At 42.1% G+C, this 20,046-nt stretch overlaps 1 protein-coding gene across 1 annotated transcript; it reads right to left on the minus strand.

The window, feature by feature from the left end:
- Positions 1-1,699: 1,699 nt before the first annotated feature.
- LOC141706128 (uncharacterized) lies at positions 1,700-3,287 on the minus strand. Its single transcript, XM_074508948.1, has 2 exons — positions 3,191-3,287; positions 1,700-2,715 (listed from the first exon to the last, which is right to left on the minus strand). Exons 1-2 carry the CDS (start codon positions 3,272-3,274, stop codon positions 1,855-1,857), a joined length of 945 nt encoding a protein of 314 aa, XP_074365049.1. The 5' UTR covers positions 3,275-3,287; the 3' UTR covers positions 1,700-1,854.
- Positions 3,288-20,046: the final 16,759 nt, after the last annotated feature.

Below are 20,046 nucleotides of genomic sequence, written 5' to 3' on the forward strand. Positions count from 1 at the left end.
CTAATATCACATCAAACTCCCCTAGTCGAAAGGGAATTAAATCTACTGGGTATCTTACTCCACCTAATTCTAGGTTGCAGTTAGCATAAACTTGATTTACAGGGATAATCTCTTGATTAGCTATTTCCACTTGCAAAGATTCTTTCAAAGGTTCCACTTTTAAGTTCAATTTTTCAGCAAATTCCTTAGACACGAAAGACTTAGTAGCTCCAGAATCAAATAGCACATTGGCGGAATTGGAGTTTAGGAGGAGCGTACCTGCTATAACATTGGTGTTCCTCACGGCATCTTTCACAGTCATATTAAAGGTTCTGGCAGTCGGCACTCTGTTAGATGCAGCTACACTACCCCTTGAGCTAGCTGGGGCCGCCGCAGGGCAGTCCTTCCTCATGTGTCCTGTCTTTCCGCACTGGAAACACTTAGCCGCTTCCTGGTTACAAGCTGTGGCATAGTGCCCCACCTTACCACATTTAAAGCATGTCACTGGTTTCTGCATACATTGCCCAGAATGCTTCTTACCACAGCTCTTGCATTCTGGCAGAGGGGGTCGTGGTTGGCTATGATAAGACATTCCCGTCTGGTTCCCGCTCCGGGCCACACTCACGCCCCCTGATCCCCCGAATCCTGTACTGCGGTTGGGTTGGGAGGCCGTCCCCCTGACAAACTTACTAGGGAAGCTTCCCCCTCCCACACTCCGGCTTTGACCATCAAACTTTCGCTTCTTAGTTTGCTTCATTTTCTGGCTCATTTCACTCCCTGCTTCAGCTATCGTGGCCTTCTGCACTAGGGTGGCATAGTCAGTTATCTCCAGAATTGCCAGCTTATTCTGAATCCACTGCTTCAATCCCTGTTGAAATCTCTCAGCCTTTTGCTCTTCGGTACCCACCAGTTGTGGCACAAACCTCGACAATTCTGTGAACTTAGCTTCATATTCCGCTACGCTCATATTTTCTTGTTTCAGCTCTAGGAACTTTCGCTGCATCTGAACCTCCATAAACTTCGGGACATACTTCTTTAAAAATAACTCAGTGAATCTTTCCCAAGTAACAATCCCTTGGGGCTCCATATTTTTCTTGGCTTCCCACCAATAGTTAGCCTCACCCTTTAAGAGATAAGTGGCAAAATTAGTCTTGTGGGCTTCTTCAGTGCCGATTCGCTCAAAGGTCTTTTCTACCTCTTTTAGCCAAGCCCTGGCCTGAACTGGGTCAGTAACACCGTGAAACTCTGGGGGCTTGACCGACTTGAAAGATTTAAATGCATTAGCCATGGCCTGCTGGGGTTGCTGGGGTGGTCGTTGCTGCTGCAGGTTTTGCCTCAGAAGTTCTACAAACTGCTCCATAGGGTTCACTGGCATTTCCATCCCCTGAGTATCTTCAGCCTCTGACTCCTCATAGTCCTCATCATCATACTCATTTCGTTCTTTGTTAAATCTTAATGGTGGGGTCTGTGCTCGATGCCCTTGCTCATTATTACTACCCTGGCCGCCAGATGCAGCCGGGCGAGTTCTTGTTACTATTCTCCTTGGCGGCATTTTCCTGTTACATAAACTTATTTAGGTTGTTTCCACTTGCCAATTCTCATGCTTCCTGATTTGTTATGACAGTATGTAATTATGCAGGTATGAAAGAAGATTAAACCACAATCTAGAAATCGCAATTAAACAACATGATAATTATACATAATTTGGCCATACGCCGGGTCTAGGTACAACATACTGAATAATAAAAGTACAATTTGCCTTAATACAATAATCCTTAGCTGGTGGCACTATCAAAGACAACAACCCAGAACAACTATCACAAAACAACTAAGTACCACCACTGAGGAACAACAACCAACTACTAACAGTGTCCACTAGCCATGAGTAACATCACGAATCCGCCTCATAGCGCGAACCACAACCCTAATAACCTCGCGCCTACTCACCAAGTCACGCTGGGGGGATAAGCGGTGAATCCTACCGATGGTCCTCTGCTCTATGCGGCGAATGGTCCTGCGCACGCGTCGGGCGCTGGGGTATCCTCGCCTGGCTCGGGCCTCTATCCTCATGTGCCGCTCGATGGAAAGCTGGTCCCTCAGCTCGGTAATACGGGCCTCAGCCGCTGTCAGATCAGCAGCATAGCGACCTACCACCCAGTCGTGAACTGCTAGGGATATGACTGGTAGGGGTGGTGGAAGTGGGGAATTTGCAGGAGTCGCTGCCACACCGTCAAGAATAGGGTCCATGCCGTCGTCGGTCTCAGTCCGTGCGGGACTAACTGGTACAGGGGATGAGGTGGGTGTCCTCACTGGGGTGGATGCCCCTAGCTCCGCCTCTAACTCCTCAGTCAGTGCAGTGACTCTAGCCTGCAGAGCTATCATCCTATCCATCAAATCTGCTACTCCCGTCTCGCTCTCGAGCTCAGCGACTCGAGCCTGGGCTGCTGAGATCCGATCTAACAAACGCTCTATCGACCTCTGATGCACATCCACCCTCATCATCTCTGGAGACGAAACCTCCGTGCTGCCGTATGGAATATCCTCAGGAGGGGCTATCTCAGTGTCTGGCTCAGTGGGGTCCTCCTCTGAGTCCTCCTCAGGGTCAGTCTCCGGGTACTCGAATACCTCTAAGCCCACAGTGGGGGCAGGGTCTGCTACCTCGATCTCAGCTAAAAGGGCCTCATCATGCTCTCTCTCGTACGCCTCTACAGCCTCAGGGTCTAACACATCGGGTACCTACAAGTCATTTAACACACGTATTACTATCCTTGGATACTTAAATCACCCCTAAGGGTTCTTAATATTAGTGCTACCCTCGTAGCCCGACTACGAACTCTATGTGAGTTCTAGTTCATTGATTCAGTTGATTCACCTAACATTTCTGAGACTTATAACCTAGGGCTCTGATACCATTTCTGTAACACCCCCAAATTCAAGGTCGGGAATTCGGGTCGTTACGATCACTTAATATTGACTAATAAATAATTAATCCTCTTTTCACATCATTACTCGACCTTTTAACCAAACTCACACACACAGGTTATATGCTCAGAAACATTACTAAATTAACGTTAAAGTATTTAAGTTATTACAGACCAAAGGAAATTATCTCAAAAGAGTGAATGCCGAGAACAGCTCTACATGAGACTGACTCGGGTCACAAATAGTCTTGGTTCAAGTACTCAAAAGGAAACTATCTCTATTCGTCTACCTGAGGTGGCTGGCGGACGAACAGTCTACGGTACTCACGGGCGTCCCCTACCCGTTTGCGGGCAGTCATCCTGGTTCGGGCCATGCTGGTAATCTGTTGTGATATGATATTTATAAAAGCAAGAGTGAGCACTAATGCTCAGCAAGATATAGATATCCATTATCTCAATATAATCATTTAGGGAAAAACAACCATTAGGCATTGTATAACCAAGGTTTCTAAAAGTTTATATGCTTGTCAATTTTATGAAAAACTCAACTTTAACTGTATCAGTTTAATCGGCTTATACTCGTACTCATTTTATCTCAAAATCCCAATATGATGCTTGAACCAAGATTCTCATATGGATGTGATATATGAACATCAACATCCTTATTTAAAACTCAGCCTTATCGGCCTTCTGTTGTAGGTTTCACAACAATTTATCCAAAGTGGAGGAAGGGACTATACTGGAATAAACCACGTACCGGTGATCAGCCGAATACGAAATTTTCTCTACTAGTAGAAGGAATACAAACCTAGCCGCCTTTGGGCTTATCAAGACATTACACGATGGTTGCCCATTTCCGTGCAAGTCCGAAAGTCAATGGTCACAGAGACCACATAACTGTATACTGCGCCACTCCGCGCTTGGTCACTACCCGATACCTCTCCGTGCCGGGTAAGCCACATTCCAGTCCCAAAACAATTATATCATTTAGATAAAATCCTTTATCGAAGGAATAGATCGTTCTCAGTTGACCTTTAAACAAGGTAATTTATCGGTCACTTTTATTACAATTGATTCTTGGGAGTTGTCGGAGTTTTGAATTTAAAAATCGTTTTCTACCCTAAACCGTAGTAGAGTTTTACATATATTGTTCACTTGTTTTTCATTGAGCGAGGAAGCAAAACCTTCATGCTTCTAGACTAAGTTCCCTAAGGTTTTGATAAGTTTCAGATGATTGATCTCTTCCGAGAAATTTTGAATAATTTAGAAAGTATCCTTGGGAACTATGTCTATTTTTAAATGATTTTTTTTTTTTTGAGGTACGTAATATTAAATATTTACGGTCTCATAATATTTTTATGAAGGGTCCAATGAATTGATAAAACCTTAAGTACAAAATGTTTCTTAATAAGGTTCAATGAATTGATAAAAATCTTAATTAAATACTTAAGACGGGATTCGACATCTTATAATTATCCTTCGAATGGTTACATACATTTTAGATAGAGTGAATTGATTTAAAAACTTTTCAATATTACTTTAAGTATTTTCCGGATATTTTAGTAACTCTTTAGGTATTACTTATAAATAAATAGTCAAGTAGGATATCCCTTGAGTGAGTATTCGATTACCTCTTTTAGTTATAAATCAAATCTCAATCGCTCGTTTGATATGTATGTTACGCGAAAGTACTTTATTTATTGAAATCGAAATTTTCCGCGTCCGGCTCGTTCCGGGATTAAATTGATTTAAAACTATCTCCGACTCCCACTATCTTGTATTATATTAAAATTACGTTTCAATTTCTCATACTCGTATAAAACGAAGTTCGTCTCCGTAAATAATCACATAATTGGAATGTATTGATATCACAGACAAGCATATATTTTCGAATTATAAATCATGGCATCAATATCACAAAAGTATATATAGCATGGATAATTTGTGTTAGGGTTTCGTAAACTTGCCTCGAGTGCTAGGAGTGGTATGGTCTCGGGGCTTTTGTTGGCGATCTAAAATCAATAACCAACGATCTTAGTTAGTACGCGATTATCGATTCGCTTTACTAAAACATTTTTATAAAATCGAAAAATTAATATTTTCTTAAAATTCTTTTTGGACAGTCTTCCTTGCTGCATTATTTAATTATCATGATTTTTCCAAATTTTCGAAATCATTTTTAGCCTTTCAAAATTATTAAGCAAGTGGCCTATGCGCAGTTGGCTTTTCGTATGAACGCTCTACACTAAAACGATCATAACTTTTAAACCGTAAATCCCCTCGTGATGATCCACACATGTACAGAAACTACAAATCAAGATCTACCCAGTCATGGCCAGTGACTCACAAATTTCAAACATTTACATGGCCGAATACACTGCAGAAGGCAGACCAAGTGCAATAGGCTCCATATTCCATTTCTACTACTTGTTCTTGACACAATCACTACTTATGACCAACACAACACTTCTTACTTCTCAAGATCCACCCACATACACCTTATATACTTTATCTATCATCAAATACAAGAATCATAACTCAAAAACTCAAGTACTTAGCAAGAATATGAGTAAAACAACCTTACACATACACAAACTCTTGGATCTTGACACTACATCATAAATAACTCTTAAACCCACCCTTAAAACTTTAAAGAGTTGGAAGTTATACCTTATTGAGCACTAGGAGGGTTAGTACTAAGGTGATTAGGGCTTGGTTTGCTTGAAAAACACTTAGAAGGGCTAGATCCTTAAGAAACAAAACCAAGAAACAAGTTAGAATTTTGGAGTTACTTTTCAGCACCTCATTCAAACATTTTTATAAAATTGAAAAAAACTAATTTGAGGCTGAAATTTGGTACGAATCTTACCCAAGATATATAGAAGCTATGGTAAAAATTTCATGACATTTGAATGCGTACATTTTGAGTTATGAATTTTTCTTTCTCCCTTGCTCAGAAAATCCGAACTGCTGGAATGTAAAATGGGAGAGCTTTAAGTGAGGGAAAAGAGGGTTGTTTTCTTTTGTGGATGAAGTGTGGGAGTGTATAATGAATATATGGGATGTATGCAGCAGATTTGACAATAATTTGGCAAAGGTATAGGTTGGTTTGATTGTGTGATGAAGTGAGAAAAGGGAGAAGTATGGCTTGTGTACTTGTTTGTCTCCCATCACTATTCAACACTATTCCACTAACTATTCTAGTTAACTTCTAATCATCTAGTTACACTCCTAACTACTAGTTAGGACTTGGTTATGCATGGCCAACTTGCATGGGATTTAATTTCTCATTCCTTTATTTATCGTAAACGCAATCGTCGTTCCATTCCGATAGATTCCACGTATAACGACTTGTTTCGTAGCGATTTCTTTTATCGCTTATAATACTATAACCAATTCCATTCCTTCTCTTGATCATAGAAACACCTTGATATATTATTTATTTCATGTAGTATTCCCGGTTCTACGCCATTCTTTACGGATACGAAAAAAACGTAGTATAATCGTAAATCTTCGAATTTCGTCGGCTTTTACATTCACTTATTTTCCTCGATAAACAAGAATATGATCTCGGATTCTCAAAATTCCACTATTCATTTTATGATGATCCCCATACGTATTACTTAATCAGCTCAAGTTACTATTCACAGAAGTTTTAAAATATTACAAAAAATCAGGGTTCTTACATTAGGTTTACTTACAGCTGACGAATGAGGATTTTTATCATTCGACGGATAACACTTTTTGTTATCCGACGGATAGTCCTTATCATCCATCGAGTCTACATCTGTCAGCAACCCATGTACCAAAATAGGTTCTAGTTTCTCTTTATTCTTTTTCCATGCTTCATCACAAAAAGACTCAATTCCTTGAACTTTAGTGATTTGAGCATGAACATCCCTGGATGTTTTCCATGCTTTAATCACCTCTTGTTCACGCTCGAGCTGCTTCTTCAAAATTTCTTCCTTTTTAAGGACTCAGTTAATTCCTCCTTGGCAATCTTACACTCAATTTTTAGTTTCTCAAACTCAACAAACTGAGACTCAAGCACATTATTCCTTTCATTTAAAAAAAAGTTGTTTTCTTTGATTTTAGCATTTTCTTTAGTGAGAGACTTAAGTGTAACACACAAATGATACAATTCTGTAGACATGTCATTTATTGCATTATTACACTCAACTTTAGATAAATGTGCAAGGTTTGTAGTGATTACTTGATTACTTGAGGAACTTGTCTCTGTTTCATCAGACTTGACCATTAGGGCTAGATTGACATAGCTGACATCTTCATCTTCATCCAAACCATCAGCTGCCCAGTCATTCTCTTGTGTAATAAAATCCCTTTCCTTCTGTTTGAGTTGATCAAAGTATTTTTGCTTATAATCCACAGACTCAAACCTTTTCTTACTGGAATCTGACTTTCCACACTCATTTGCAAAATGCCCTGCCAAGCCACATTTGAAACATTTGAATTTTGACTTATCCACCATGTTTCTATTTGGCTTGGCTGCTCCAAAGTTCTTCTTGAACTTGAGATTGGCAAATCTTCTTGAAAGAAATGCTAGGTGCTCATCAATGTCCTCCATGTCATCTTGGCTCAATGAATCTTCACTTTCTGTAGCTAGCCCCTTACCATTATTCTCACAGACCTTTGAAGTTGATTCTACAGCCTCCCTCTTTACTTCCTTCTCCCTTTCCAGATCAGCAACTAGTGCAATGGATCCTCCTTTCTTCTTTCCTCTCTCCATTCTTTCATCTTGCTCTATCTCAAGCTCATAGGTCTTAAGAATGCCATACAGTCTCTCCAAAGTAAACTCCTTATAATCTTATAAGTTTCTCAATGAGACTGTCATTGGTTTCCATTCCTTTGGAAGAGATTTGAGAAATTTCAGATTGGAGTCTTTAGTCTGATAGACTCTTCCATGCAACTTAAGAGTATTTAGTAGTTTTTGGAATCTACTTATTATGGATAAAAAGCTAAGGTTATTACTTGCTGTATTTATTACTAAGATTCGGGAGCTCAAGGCCTTTAATGGCTGCTCTCGTGTTTCGTAGCTTAATTCTGCCTTTACGAGATGCCTACGTATCTCTGTGAGTTAGAGAATCAAGCCAAAAAACGTAGTTCTGATTGGTGGGGGTGAGACCCCTTATATAGATGTTGGGAGTCCTTGAATTGGACTTGGTATAGGAGACTTGGTGGGCAAGTCTCATAATTAGAATGGACTTTGGAGTCCTAGATAGTAGGAAACTGATTCCTTATCCTTTTAGGTCCCCTTGAGGCTAATCTTTAAGGATTTATATCCTTATCGGGACTCTTTTCAACATCTGATTTGTCCCTTATTAATTAATTACGAAATTAATTAATAATCAGGGCTTTTGGGCCTTTTTTATTCCATCAGGCCTGATCTGGTCCATCAGGCTTAACCTTTCTGGTCTGAGTATCATATATATTTTTATTGGGCCTGGCAGCCCACAGTTTGTACAATTAATGCAGTATTTAATTATACAAACATAATTTATTTATCCCTATCATTTGCCCCCCAACTTTTGGGAAACATTGATTAGGTTTCGCAGAAGTTAAGTCTATTGGTTCCCTTACAGGGTCTCGTTTTTCCGTAAAGTGTGGAGCGACCTACACATTTACAACGAATTTTTCCTTTTATTCAGGAATTATCTTAATTTCCAGGAATTTTTCCCTTATTTCCGGGATTTTTCCCTTATTTTCTGGAATTTTTCCCTAATTTTCTGGGATTTTCCCTAATTTTCCGGAATTTTTCCCTAATTTTCTGGAATTTTCTGGGATTTTTCCTTATTTTCTAATTTTCTGGAATTGTCTGGGATTTTTCCTTATTTTCTGGAATTTTCCCTAATTTTCTGGAATTTTCTGGGATTTTTCCTTATTTTCTGGAATTTTCCCTAATTTTCTGGAATTTTCTGGGATTTTTCCTTATTTTCTGGAATTTTCAAATTTCCAGCCCTTTTTTCGACCAGGATCCTGGTCGAAATTTCGACCAGGATCCTAGTCGAAAAATGGGGCCAGCCTTGTCATCCTGGTCGAAGGAATTCGACTAGGATCCACGACCTGGAATTCGACCAGGATCCTAGTCGAAATTTCGACCTGGATCTAGGACCTGGAATTCGACCAGGATCCTAGTCGAAATTTCGACCTGGATCTAGGACCTGGATCGAGGTCGAAAATTCAACCCCCCCTTTTTTTTTTTTATAAGCCTATCGACTAGGATTTCGACTAGGATTCTAGTCGATATTTCGACCTGAATCCTGTTCGAAAATTCTTTGGTTTTCTTGCTTCCTGGTAAAAGGATTTCGACTAGGATCCACGACCTGGAATTCGACCAGGATCCTAGTCGAACTTCGACCTGGGTTTTTAATCCCTATTTTGAAAGATGCTTGGTTTTATTCGACCTCATTCCTGGTCGAAACTTCGACCTCAATTCAGTTCCTTTATTCCAGCTATTTTCGGGTGTCTGCTCGAAAGATTTCGGGCAGGATTCACGACCTGGAATTCGACCTGGATTCTGGTCTTTTTTACCCGCTATTTTCGGGTGTCTGCTCGAAAGATTTCGGGCAGGATTCACGACCTGGAATTCGACCTGGATTCTGGTCTTTTTTACCCGCTATTTTCGGGTGTCTGCTCGAAAGATTTCGGGCAGGATTCACGACCTGGATTTCGACCTGGTTCCTGGTCTTCCACTAGCCTTCTTTATTTAGCTTTAATTTAGGGTATTGTATTTTCCAAATCCTAATTGGATTTGGGCCTAGCCTTTTTTGTTGGGCCTTATTAAATTTTTCTGAGCCTCTTTTATTGGGCTTTTCCAAATCTTATTGGGCCTCTTTTATTGGGCCTTTTCAAATCTTACTGGGCCTCTTTTATTGGGCCTTTTCAAATCTTATTGGGCCTCTTTTATTGATCTGGGCTTAATACACCCTGTTAAGAATGCTCTAGAATTCCTTGGAATATTCTGGAATATTCTTTTTTCTGGGCTTTTTCTTATGGGCTTTTGTCCTCAATGGGCTTTTCGTCCCTTCAACTTCCTTTTCCTCTTATATAAAGGAATGAGGAAAGGCTATTACTCCTCACTTTCTCATTTCTTAGTTTTCTTCTTCATCTTCCTGCTAAGATTCTCAGAGGAATAACAGCAAGTCGGAGCTCAAAGCCTTTTTTCAGGAGTGCTTCTTCAGGTAAGATTCCTCCCTTTGCTTTTCATTATTTTTCCATTGTGTGCCATTTTAAGATAGCCTATTTACGTGTCTCATACTTCTTTTTTTCAGATGGCTGACAAAAGAATGACTCGTTTGGCCAAGATGAACGTGGCTAGAAAGTCCAATGATTTTCCTATTCGATCGAGGTATACTTCCTTAATCGACATGATCAACACTCGAGGGGACGAGTATCCGTCTGATGCGCATCTGGACGCGCACGATCATATCAGTGCTTTACGGGATCCCAAGGAGCTGGAAAAGTTGAGCAGCTGCTTCAAAATCAAGGAGCCTTTTAAGCTGGTTCTTGCGGGTCCGGCCGACAGGGCCTGTCAGTGGAAGAAGGACGCGCTATGCGTCTATAGGGATACTCTGAGGGCAGGTATTAGACTCCCTTTTCATCCATTCATTACTTTGCTACTGGCTGATGTGGGCATCAGCCCTTGCCAACTTCCCCCTAATTCCTGGAGGTTGATTCCGTGTTATCTGTCGCAATGTGCCAAGCACAACGTCCCCACATCTGTTGCTGTCTTCAGGAAGATTTTTCAGTTTAAAAACAGCCCTGATAAAAGTCCGGGTTGGGTTTCTATCAACCAGCGCCCCACTATCCCCCATATCGTAAATGGGAAGTCCATCCCTGACAACAACTTGGGGTGGAAGAAAGATTTTTTGTTTGTTATTTGGGAAGGTGGAGATTGGGGCTCCCTGTTTCGATCATCCTTTGGGCTGGCCGTAGACGGGAGCCCGAATGACATAACTTTGTCTGAGGAGGAAGCTAGAGGTTTTAACCTCCTTACGCAAGACAACGGCACTTCCCATTGTTGGGACCTTATCCGGGAGACCGTCCTGGTAGAACGCGGCCTTTCGCCCGTTAATAAGAAAAGTAAGTTCCCTTTCTTATCTCCTTTATTTCCTGCACTTTTATTTCATTGATTTTCAACTGACTTTGTTTCTCGCAGTGGCTGAGAAGATTGAGGAGGCTACCAAGCCGAAGGACCTGGAGACAACCAGGATGAAGAGGGCCGGGAAGATCTTTAAGGACCCTCGACTGGGTGACCGCTTCCCGGAGTTCCTTCTTCAGGCGACGAAGCCAGATGAGGAAGGCCCCAGCCAAGTTCTGCGCACCAAGCAGAGGCCAGGTGCCTACTTTCAACCTGCTTGGGGGATCCGGGGCAAGGACTCAATTGTGGGCAGCACGGCCCTGTCCAAGGAATGGTCTAAGCATTCCATTTCCCCGGTGGATTATCAAGATTTTGTCCTCCAACAGGACTTGGAGGGGAATGAGCTGTTTGGAGCCCAAGCTCTGGCGACGGTATGTACTTTACTTATGCTTTTTACAATTCTCTTTTCTTTCTTTTCTAAACCTTTGCTGTTTTCTCCTGCAGGCTAACGCCCATTTTCAAGGGGCTATTCACCAAGCCAAGGCTTGGAAGGTTGGCCTGGAAGATGCCAACAAGAAGTTGGAGGAGGCCAATCAAAAAATTGAGGCCCTTGAAGCTCAATTGGCCTCTTCCACTTCTGACCTGGAGACGGCCCGGGCTGAAAATGTCATCTTGAAGGCGCAGAAGGAAAAAGCCTTTGATGGCTGGATGGACACTCAAGAATTCAAAGACTTGATGGTGGAGCATGACGCCCTTCTTCATCCTGTTAGCTATAAGGAAGGCTGGGACGCTGCTGTGGAGGCCATCCAGGATGAGTTTCCCGAGGTCCTTGAGCAGTTGCCCTTTCCTTGCCCAGTACGGGTTCCAGAGCTTGGAGGTGTTACTGAAAAGCTTGCTGGTATGATCAAGGATGGAGAGGAGGAAGATTCCCCCGAGGAGGAATTCGAGCCTGTTGCTAAGAAGGCCAGGGTGGAAGAATCTCCCAAAGCAGCGCCTCAACAGCCATCATCTTCTGCCGAGGGAACTTCTACAGGGACTTCGGAGGGGACGACCGAGACGTCCGAAGAAACGACTGAAACTTCCGAAGAGACTTCGGATAGTGGTTCTGAGGAATCTCATCCTTCCAAGGCCTAGCTTTTTGTATATCTTCTTTTTGAACTTTATTTGTATCAGAACTTGTTACCCTTCGGGGTTATGTTTTATACGTTGCTTTTCTTGCCTTTTTCTGTTTTATCTTTACAATCTTAATATGCATTTGAACCTTAAACATCCTTAGATAGAAATAATTTCAAACTCTTTAATATGAAGTCTGGTTTTCCAAAACCTTACATAGCATGGGTTCGACCCTAATCAACAATAACTAGACAATGTAAATTCTACTGGAATATAAAATCCTATGCAAGCAAAGCTTCAAGGTGCTTTTAAACCTACTTGTCAATGACAAGTGAGAATCATACTTCTCCTATCTTACACATAGTAAACCTTCAGGTTTTGTGCGTGCAAGGTCCTCGGGACTTCAAAACCTTCCATAGTTTCCAGCTTGTAGGTTCCTCTACCCTGAACGCTCTTGACTCTGTACGGCCCTTCCCAATTTGGGGCAAAGCTTTCCTTTCTGTCCAACACCAGAAGCCTCTATTTTTCTCAAGACTAGATCTCCTTGTTTAAAAAATCTCTCTTTAACCCTTAGGTTGTAATAGAATGAAGCCTTTTTCTGATATTCTACTATCTTTGCATGTGCCTCATCTCGCACTTCATCAATTAGATCCAGGGCTAACCTCTGCCCTTCCTCATTTTCTACAGCATTGAAAGTCTGAATCCTTGGAGAGGAATGCGATATCTCCACGGGAACTACTGCTTCTGCCCCATATGCCAACATGAAAGGAGTTGCTCCTGTCGTGACTCTACAGGTAGTCCTATAGGCCCATAATATTGGAAGTATCTCATCCACCCAATTATTTCTTGACTTCTCGATCCTCTTTTTTAGTCCATCCAGGATTATCCGATTTGCTACCTCTGCTTGCCCATTGGCTTGCGGGTGAGCCACAGAGGTGAATCGTAACTCAATTTCATTTTCTTCACAATACTTCTTGAATTCCTCATTGTTGAATTGTGTTCCATTGTCAGTGACGAGGATACGGGGAATTCCATATCGGCACATAATGTTTTCCCACAGGAATTGTGCAACCTGCTTAGTTGTGATTTTGGCCAAGGGTTTGGCTTCGATCCACTTGGTGAAATAATCAATGGCTACAATCAGAAATTTCCTTTGTGCCGTGGCCATAGGAAAAGGCCCTAGAATATCCATCCCCCACATGGCAAAGGGAATAGGCGAGTTGATAGAGGTCAGCATCTCGGGGGGTTGTCTAACAACTGGTGCATGCTTCTGACAGCGATCACACTTCTTCACATATTCTTTGGCATCAGCCATCATTTCTGGCCAATAGAAGCCTAAACGGGTTATTTTATGAGCCAAGGCCCTGCCCCCCAGGTGTTGTCCACAAATACCTTCATGCACTTCTTCAAGAGCCAAGCGTGCCTCATCGGGCCTGAGACACCTCAGGTAAGGAACCACGAAAGATCTTTTATATAGAATCCCATCTATCAAAGAGTACCTTAGTGCTCGAACAGTTAACTTCCGTGCCTCAATTGCATCGCTTGGCAACCAACCGGTCTGAATGTGAGCCTTGATGGGATCAATCCATGACGTCCCCAAGCCTACGGGAGCCACAAGCTTAACATCTATGCTTCGTGTCTTCAAAACACGGAAGTACACACTTCCTGAACTTTCTTCAATCTCAGATGAAGCAAACTTTGATAGCGCATCTGCTTTAGCATTTTCTTCCCTTGGAATGTGTTCAACATGGCATTCATTAAATTGGGTCATCACAGCCCTTACTAGGCGAACATACTTAGCCATCGTATCATCCCTTGCCTCAAATTCTCCCTTTACCTGGGATATGATCAGCTTCGAGTCTCCACGGACCTTTAAGTTTTTGACTCTAAGTGTCCCAGCTAGACCAAGGCCAGCAATCAGGGCTTCATACTCTGCCTCATTATTTGTTGTTGGGAAGTCTAGCTTCATGGCATACTCAATTAAGAATCCATCAGGGCTTTGCAAAACCAACCCTGCTCCACTGGAATTTGTTTTTGATGCTCCATCAAAATAGAGAACCCAATATTCTTTCTCCTTGTCCCCATTGTCGACTCCCTTGTCTTGAGGTATGGTATCTTCCTGCCCCCCGACTTCTTGGTTGGGTATGGTACATTCCACCAGGAAGTCAGCTAGTGCCTGGGATTTTATGGCCGTACGTGGCTTATACTTGAGATCGAACTCTCCCAACTCTATTGCCCACTTAATCAGTCTCCCACTTGCCTTGGGACTGTGAATGATATTTCTCAGTGGCTGATTTGTTAGCACTTCAATTTGGTGAGCTTGAAAATAAGGACGCATCTTTCTTGAAGCCATTACCAAGGCTAAAGCGAATTTCTCAATGGCTGAATAATTCAACTCAGCACCATGCAAAATTTTGCTGACATAGTATACGGGTTTCTGGACTTTCAGTTCCTCCTTAACCAACACGGCGCTCAAGGCGCTCTCTGAAACAGCCAAGTACAAAAATAAAACTTCATTCAGAACTGGCTTGGCCAACAACGGGGCCTGGCCCATATACTTCTTTAACTCTTCAAATGCCTTCTGATTTTCCTCATTCCATACAAAGTCTTTGATGTTCTTCAGTGACTTGAAAAATGACAAGCACTTGTCTCCTGACTTGGAGATGAATCGTCCTAACGCAGCAACCCTTCCTGTGAGCTTCTGAACATCCTTGACAGTTTTGGGGGGTTCCATGTCCAGGATCGCCTTTATTTTATCGGGATTTGCCTCAATTCCCCTCTTCGAGACCATCAATCCCAAGAATTTTCCAGATCCTACGCCGAAAGCACACTTCGTCGGATTCAACATCATCTTGTGGTACCTCAGGACCTCAAAAGCTTCCCTTAAATGGGCTATATGATCAGTCTTTACTAGACTCTTGACTAACATGTCATCAACATAGACTTCCATAGTCTTACCAATAAGATCCTTAAAAATTCTATTCACCAACCTTTGATAGGTGGCTCCTGCATTCTTGAGACCAAACGCCATAACAAGATAACAATAAACACCAAAGTCAGTGATAAATGATACCTTTGGAATGTCATCCTTATGCATTTTGATCTGGTTGTATCCGCTAAACCCATCCATGAAACTCAGCATCTCATGTCCAGCGGTAGCATCAATCAAAGTATCAATTCTAGGCAGCGGAAAACAGTCTTTGGGGCATGTATCATTCAGATCGGTGAAGTCTATACACATCCTCCACTTTCCATTAGCCTTCTTCACCATTACAGGGTTTGCTAACCACTCCGGAAATTGAATCTCCTCAATGAAACCAGCCTCTAAGAGCTTTTCCACTTCCTGCTTTATAGCCTCTTGTCTTTCCGGGGCAAAATTTCTTTTCTTTTGTTTCACTGTCTTCCGACTTGGATCCACGTTTAACTTGTGAGTAATTAACTCCGGGTCTATGCCTGGCATATCAGCTGCTGACCATGCAAACACATCACTATTTTCTTGCAAAAATTTCACTAACTTCCCTCTAAGGGGCTCCTCTAATGTGGCTCCAATGAAAGTCATCCTCTCAGGATTCTTGGGATCTAAAGGAACCGAAACCAATTCTTCTGCTGGCCTTCCTCTATTCTCATCATTTTCTCGAACATCTATATCTTCAATAGGAAGAACCTGCCCCCCGACTCCATCTGCCCTCAAAGAGGCCACATAACAGCTTCTAGCCATTTTTTGATCTCCTCTCTCTTCTCCAATCCCGTTTCGGGTGGGAAACTTCATGACTGAATGGTAGGAAGAGGGGACTGCCTTGAAGGCATGTATCCCTGTTCTCCCCATGATAGCATTATAAGTTGAACTAGCCTTTACCACCACAAAATCCAGCATCTGCGTTGCTTGCCTTGGCTCCATACCTATGGTGGTTGGCAATTTAATTATCCCTTCCACAGGACATTCTACTCCAGCAAATCCATATATCGGCATGTCAGTTGGTGTCAACTGGGAGTCGTTATACCCCATCCTTAGAAAGGTGTCGTGGAGCAAGATATCCACAGAAGCACCATTATCCACAAGGACCCTCTTAACCGGGCTATTTCCTATTATCGGCGTTATGACCAGCGGGTCGTCATGGGGAAACTTCACACCCTCTAGGTCGGAATCATCAAAAGCCAATGTTACTTCTGTCCTGGCCCTCTTCGGGGCTTCTCCAACAATATGCATAACCTCTCTAGTATATGCCTTTCTGGAATTTTTGGACAATCCAGCAGCAGTTGGACCTCCAAAGATCGTGTTTATCACAGGCCCTCGAGGTCTCGGCCCTCCATAAATGGTGTTTATAACTGGTCCTCTAGGTTGGGGATTCCGCCCCTGATCATCTTGGTCCCTCCTACGATCTTCAAAGTTCTTCCTTCCATTACCATTTCTGTCTCCTCCATCTCCAGTATACTTGTTCAATCTTCCTTTTCGAATCAAAAACTCAATTTCATCTTTCAACTGCCTACACTCATCGGTGTCATGGCCAACATCTTTGTGAAACCTGCAATACTTGCCCTTATCTAGCTTGGCGGGATCAGCCTTCAAGGGCTTAGGCCAGCGAATATCTCTGTCTTTCTCAATCTCCATCAAAATCTGACTTCTGGGAGCATTCAGCTTAGCGTATTCAGTGAACTTTTGCCCAGGTCCTCCCTTCTTGGGGGTTGAATCAGGGTTTTGTTCAGTTCTAGGATATTTATCCTTAGCGATATACTCTAAATCAGTTTTTCGTTTCTTGCCTCCAGTGGGCTCATTACTTACTACGGTCTTCCTCATACTTTCTTCAACCTTGATATACTTCCCTGCCCTCTCTTGGAGCTGCAACATGCTCTCAGGGGGTCGTTTGGCCAAAGACATCTTGAAAAACTCATCCCTAGTTCCTTGTTGCAGTGCTATCATGGCTACCTTATCATCAAGGTCTGGGACTTTTAAAGCCTCCTTTGTAAAACGATTCAGGTAATCTCTTAAGGATTCCTTAGCTCCCTGCACAAGACTCATAAGAGATGCTGAACTTTTCTCATGGACTCTTCCACTGATGAATTGCTTAATAAAAGCCTGACTTAATTCTCTGAATGATCCAATAGAATTTGGGGGTAGGCGACTGTACCATCTTTGAGCCATACCCGACAGGGTTTGAGGAAAGGCCCGACATTTTATAGCATCGTTCACGGGTTGCAGCAGCAGTGCATTAGAGAATGTCCTAACATGATTAGCGGGGTCTCCCGTGCCATCATAGGCTTTGATAGTGGGCATCTTGAATTTCCTTGAGATATGGGCATTCATTATCTCTTCTGTGAAGGGTGGAGTTGGATCATCAGGATCTCCAAGGGGAAGGAGATTGCTTGGATCAGTTCTTGGGACAGCAGCCCTTCTTCTTACCGGACCATCCAGGTCTATGATGGGAGGAGGATTTCTCCCCCTAGGAGGTATGTGGGTTCTGGTGGCTTGGTGAGCCTCCAAGTCCCGCCTCAGCCTTTGGATTTCAGCCTCATGAGCCCTGATCTTTTCCTGCACTTCTTGGGGATTCGCCCCTGGGGTGCTTTGGGGGCGTTGCCTTCCATCGGCCATTGGCTCTTTTCCAGGACGCCTCCTTCTCGGGGCCACTTCATCATCCGAAGATTCGGAGTCTCTCTCAGTGTATGGACCAGAAAATTCCCGATCCTCAGGGATAGGATCCAAACCTCGTATATAGGGGGGCGACCGCCCTCGTGCTTCGCTTCGCCCAGCATATCCGCTTCCTCCAACCTTGAATAGTCGGGGGAGTTGTCCCTTGTGGCTGAGGATGAGTTGCCCCTGTCTGGGCTTCCCCCTGAGTAGATGCATAAGTTGAATGGGGAGGAACCTCCACGGTTGATGAAATCACCTGGGTTGCCTCTAATGGTGTTCCTTCCTCTAGAGCTCCAATTGTTCTCCGTGTTCTCGCCATGGTTGTTGTTTCCGTTCCCACAGACGGCGCCAAATGTTATGGATAAAAAGCTAAGGTTATTACTTGCTGTATTTATTACTAAGATTCGGGAGCTCAAGGCCTTTAATGGCTGCTCTCGTGTTTCGTAGCTTAATTCTGCCTTTACGAGATGCCTACGTATCTCTGTGAGTTAGAGAATCAAGCCAAAAAACGTAGTTCTGATTGGTGGGGGTGAGACCCCTTATATAGATGTTGGGAGTCCTTGAATTGGACTTGGTATAGGAGACTTGGTGGGAAAGTCTCATAATTAGAATGGACTTTGGAGTCCTAGATAGTAGGAAACTGATTCCTTATCCTTTTAGGTCCCCTTGAGGCTAATCTTTAAGGATTTATATCCTTATCGGGACTCTTTTCAACATCTGATTTGTCCCTTATTAATTAATTACGAAATTAATTAATAATCAGGGCTTTTGGGCCTTTTTTATTCCATCAGGCCTGATCTGGTCCATCAGGCTTAACCTTTCTGGTCTGAGTATCATATATATTTTTATTGGGCCTGGCAGCCCACAGTTTGTACAATTAATGCAGTATTTAATTATACAAACATAATTTATTTATCCCTATCACTACTAAAAATGTCAGTGAGTGACTCACTTTCTTCATTGTGAAAGTGCTCATATTGCTGAATCAGGAGCTGTATTTTATTTTCTCTTACTTGCTCAGTGCCATCACAAATTATCTGTATTGTGTCCCAAACTTCCTTGGCAGTTTTGCAGTTGATGATGTTATCAAACATATCTGCATCAACACCATTGAACATAATGTTCATGGCCTTTTTATCTTTCCTGACTTGTTCAATGTCAGGATCAGACCATTCATGCCTTGGCTTTGGAACAGATGGCTCGTTTCCTGTTGCAGCTCTCATTGGAACATGAGGGCCTCTTTCTATGCAGTCAACATAGGCCTCATCTTGAGAAAGCATATGAAGATGCATCTTTACCTTCCAATGATGGTAATTATCTTTATCAAGAAAAGTAATCTTGACTCCAACATCTTTCTTGTTCATCTTGCTGAATTGTTTTGATCTTTAAACTCTTTGTAGATTAAGAGGTTGCTCTGATACCAATTGTTAGTCCCTTAACAATATAGCAAGAATTACAGAAGGGGGGTTGAATGGAATTCTTGAACCTTTTTCTTGAAAGAAAAATGTTCAACTCGATTATAGATATATTTGTTTTGATTAGCACAATGCGGAATGTAAACTTAATTGAATCAAAACATGAGTAACTAAAAACAAGAGTCTTTAAAAACTTTCTGGTGGATTTAAGCAATTCCACCAGAGATATATATAATATATCGAGAGGACTCTGTGTGCAGAAATGCTCACAGATGCTTACAAAAATGGAACTATTGAGAATACAGGAAATGCTAAAGATTCTGCTTACAAAGATTTCTCTGTTTTTGTGTTTTTCAGCTATCTCAGTTATTTTTCTATTTGCTACTCTCTTGGTTTATATAATACCAAGATTACAAAGTCAAAAAGACTGAACAAATATAAAATCTAACAGTCTTAAGCTTTGCTGCTTTTCATCCTCTATTACCCAGTTAATGGGCTTCCACAGTGTGTGTATACATCTCGACGGCTATGTGTCAGCTTTCACTATTCAACTGCTATTTAAATTCTTCATATGATCATCCGTCGACTTTCAGAACATCCGTTGATGATTTAATCGATCATCCGTCGACTGCTATATTAAACATCCGTTGATAGTCATTTGATCATCCGTCGATGGCTTTGTTAATCATCCGTCGGTAGCTATTTTGGCACTTGACTCTATATCACTTATGCAGAATTACAAGACATCAATTATGTACAATTAATCAACCTATTCTGCATATCTAGTTAAAGTCAACATGACTTATATGCTACTACAGATTCTATACAAAGGTGCATACATAACTGTGCTACAAACTTATTATTACATAAGCTACTCACTCGATGGATAATAAG

This window comes from Apium graveolens, chromosome 2 (assembly GCF_009905375.1).
Source record: "Apium graveolens cultivar Ventura chromosome 2, ASM990537v1, whole genome shotgun sequence".
Taxonomy (NCBI): domain Eukaryota; kingdom Viridiplantae; phylum Streptophyta; class Magnoliopsida; order Apiales; family Apiaceae; genus Apium; species Apium graveolens.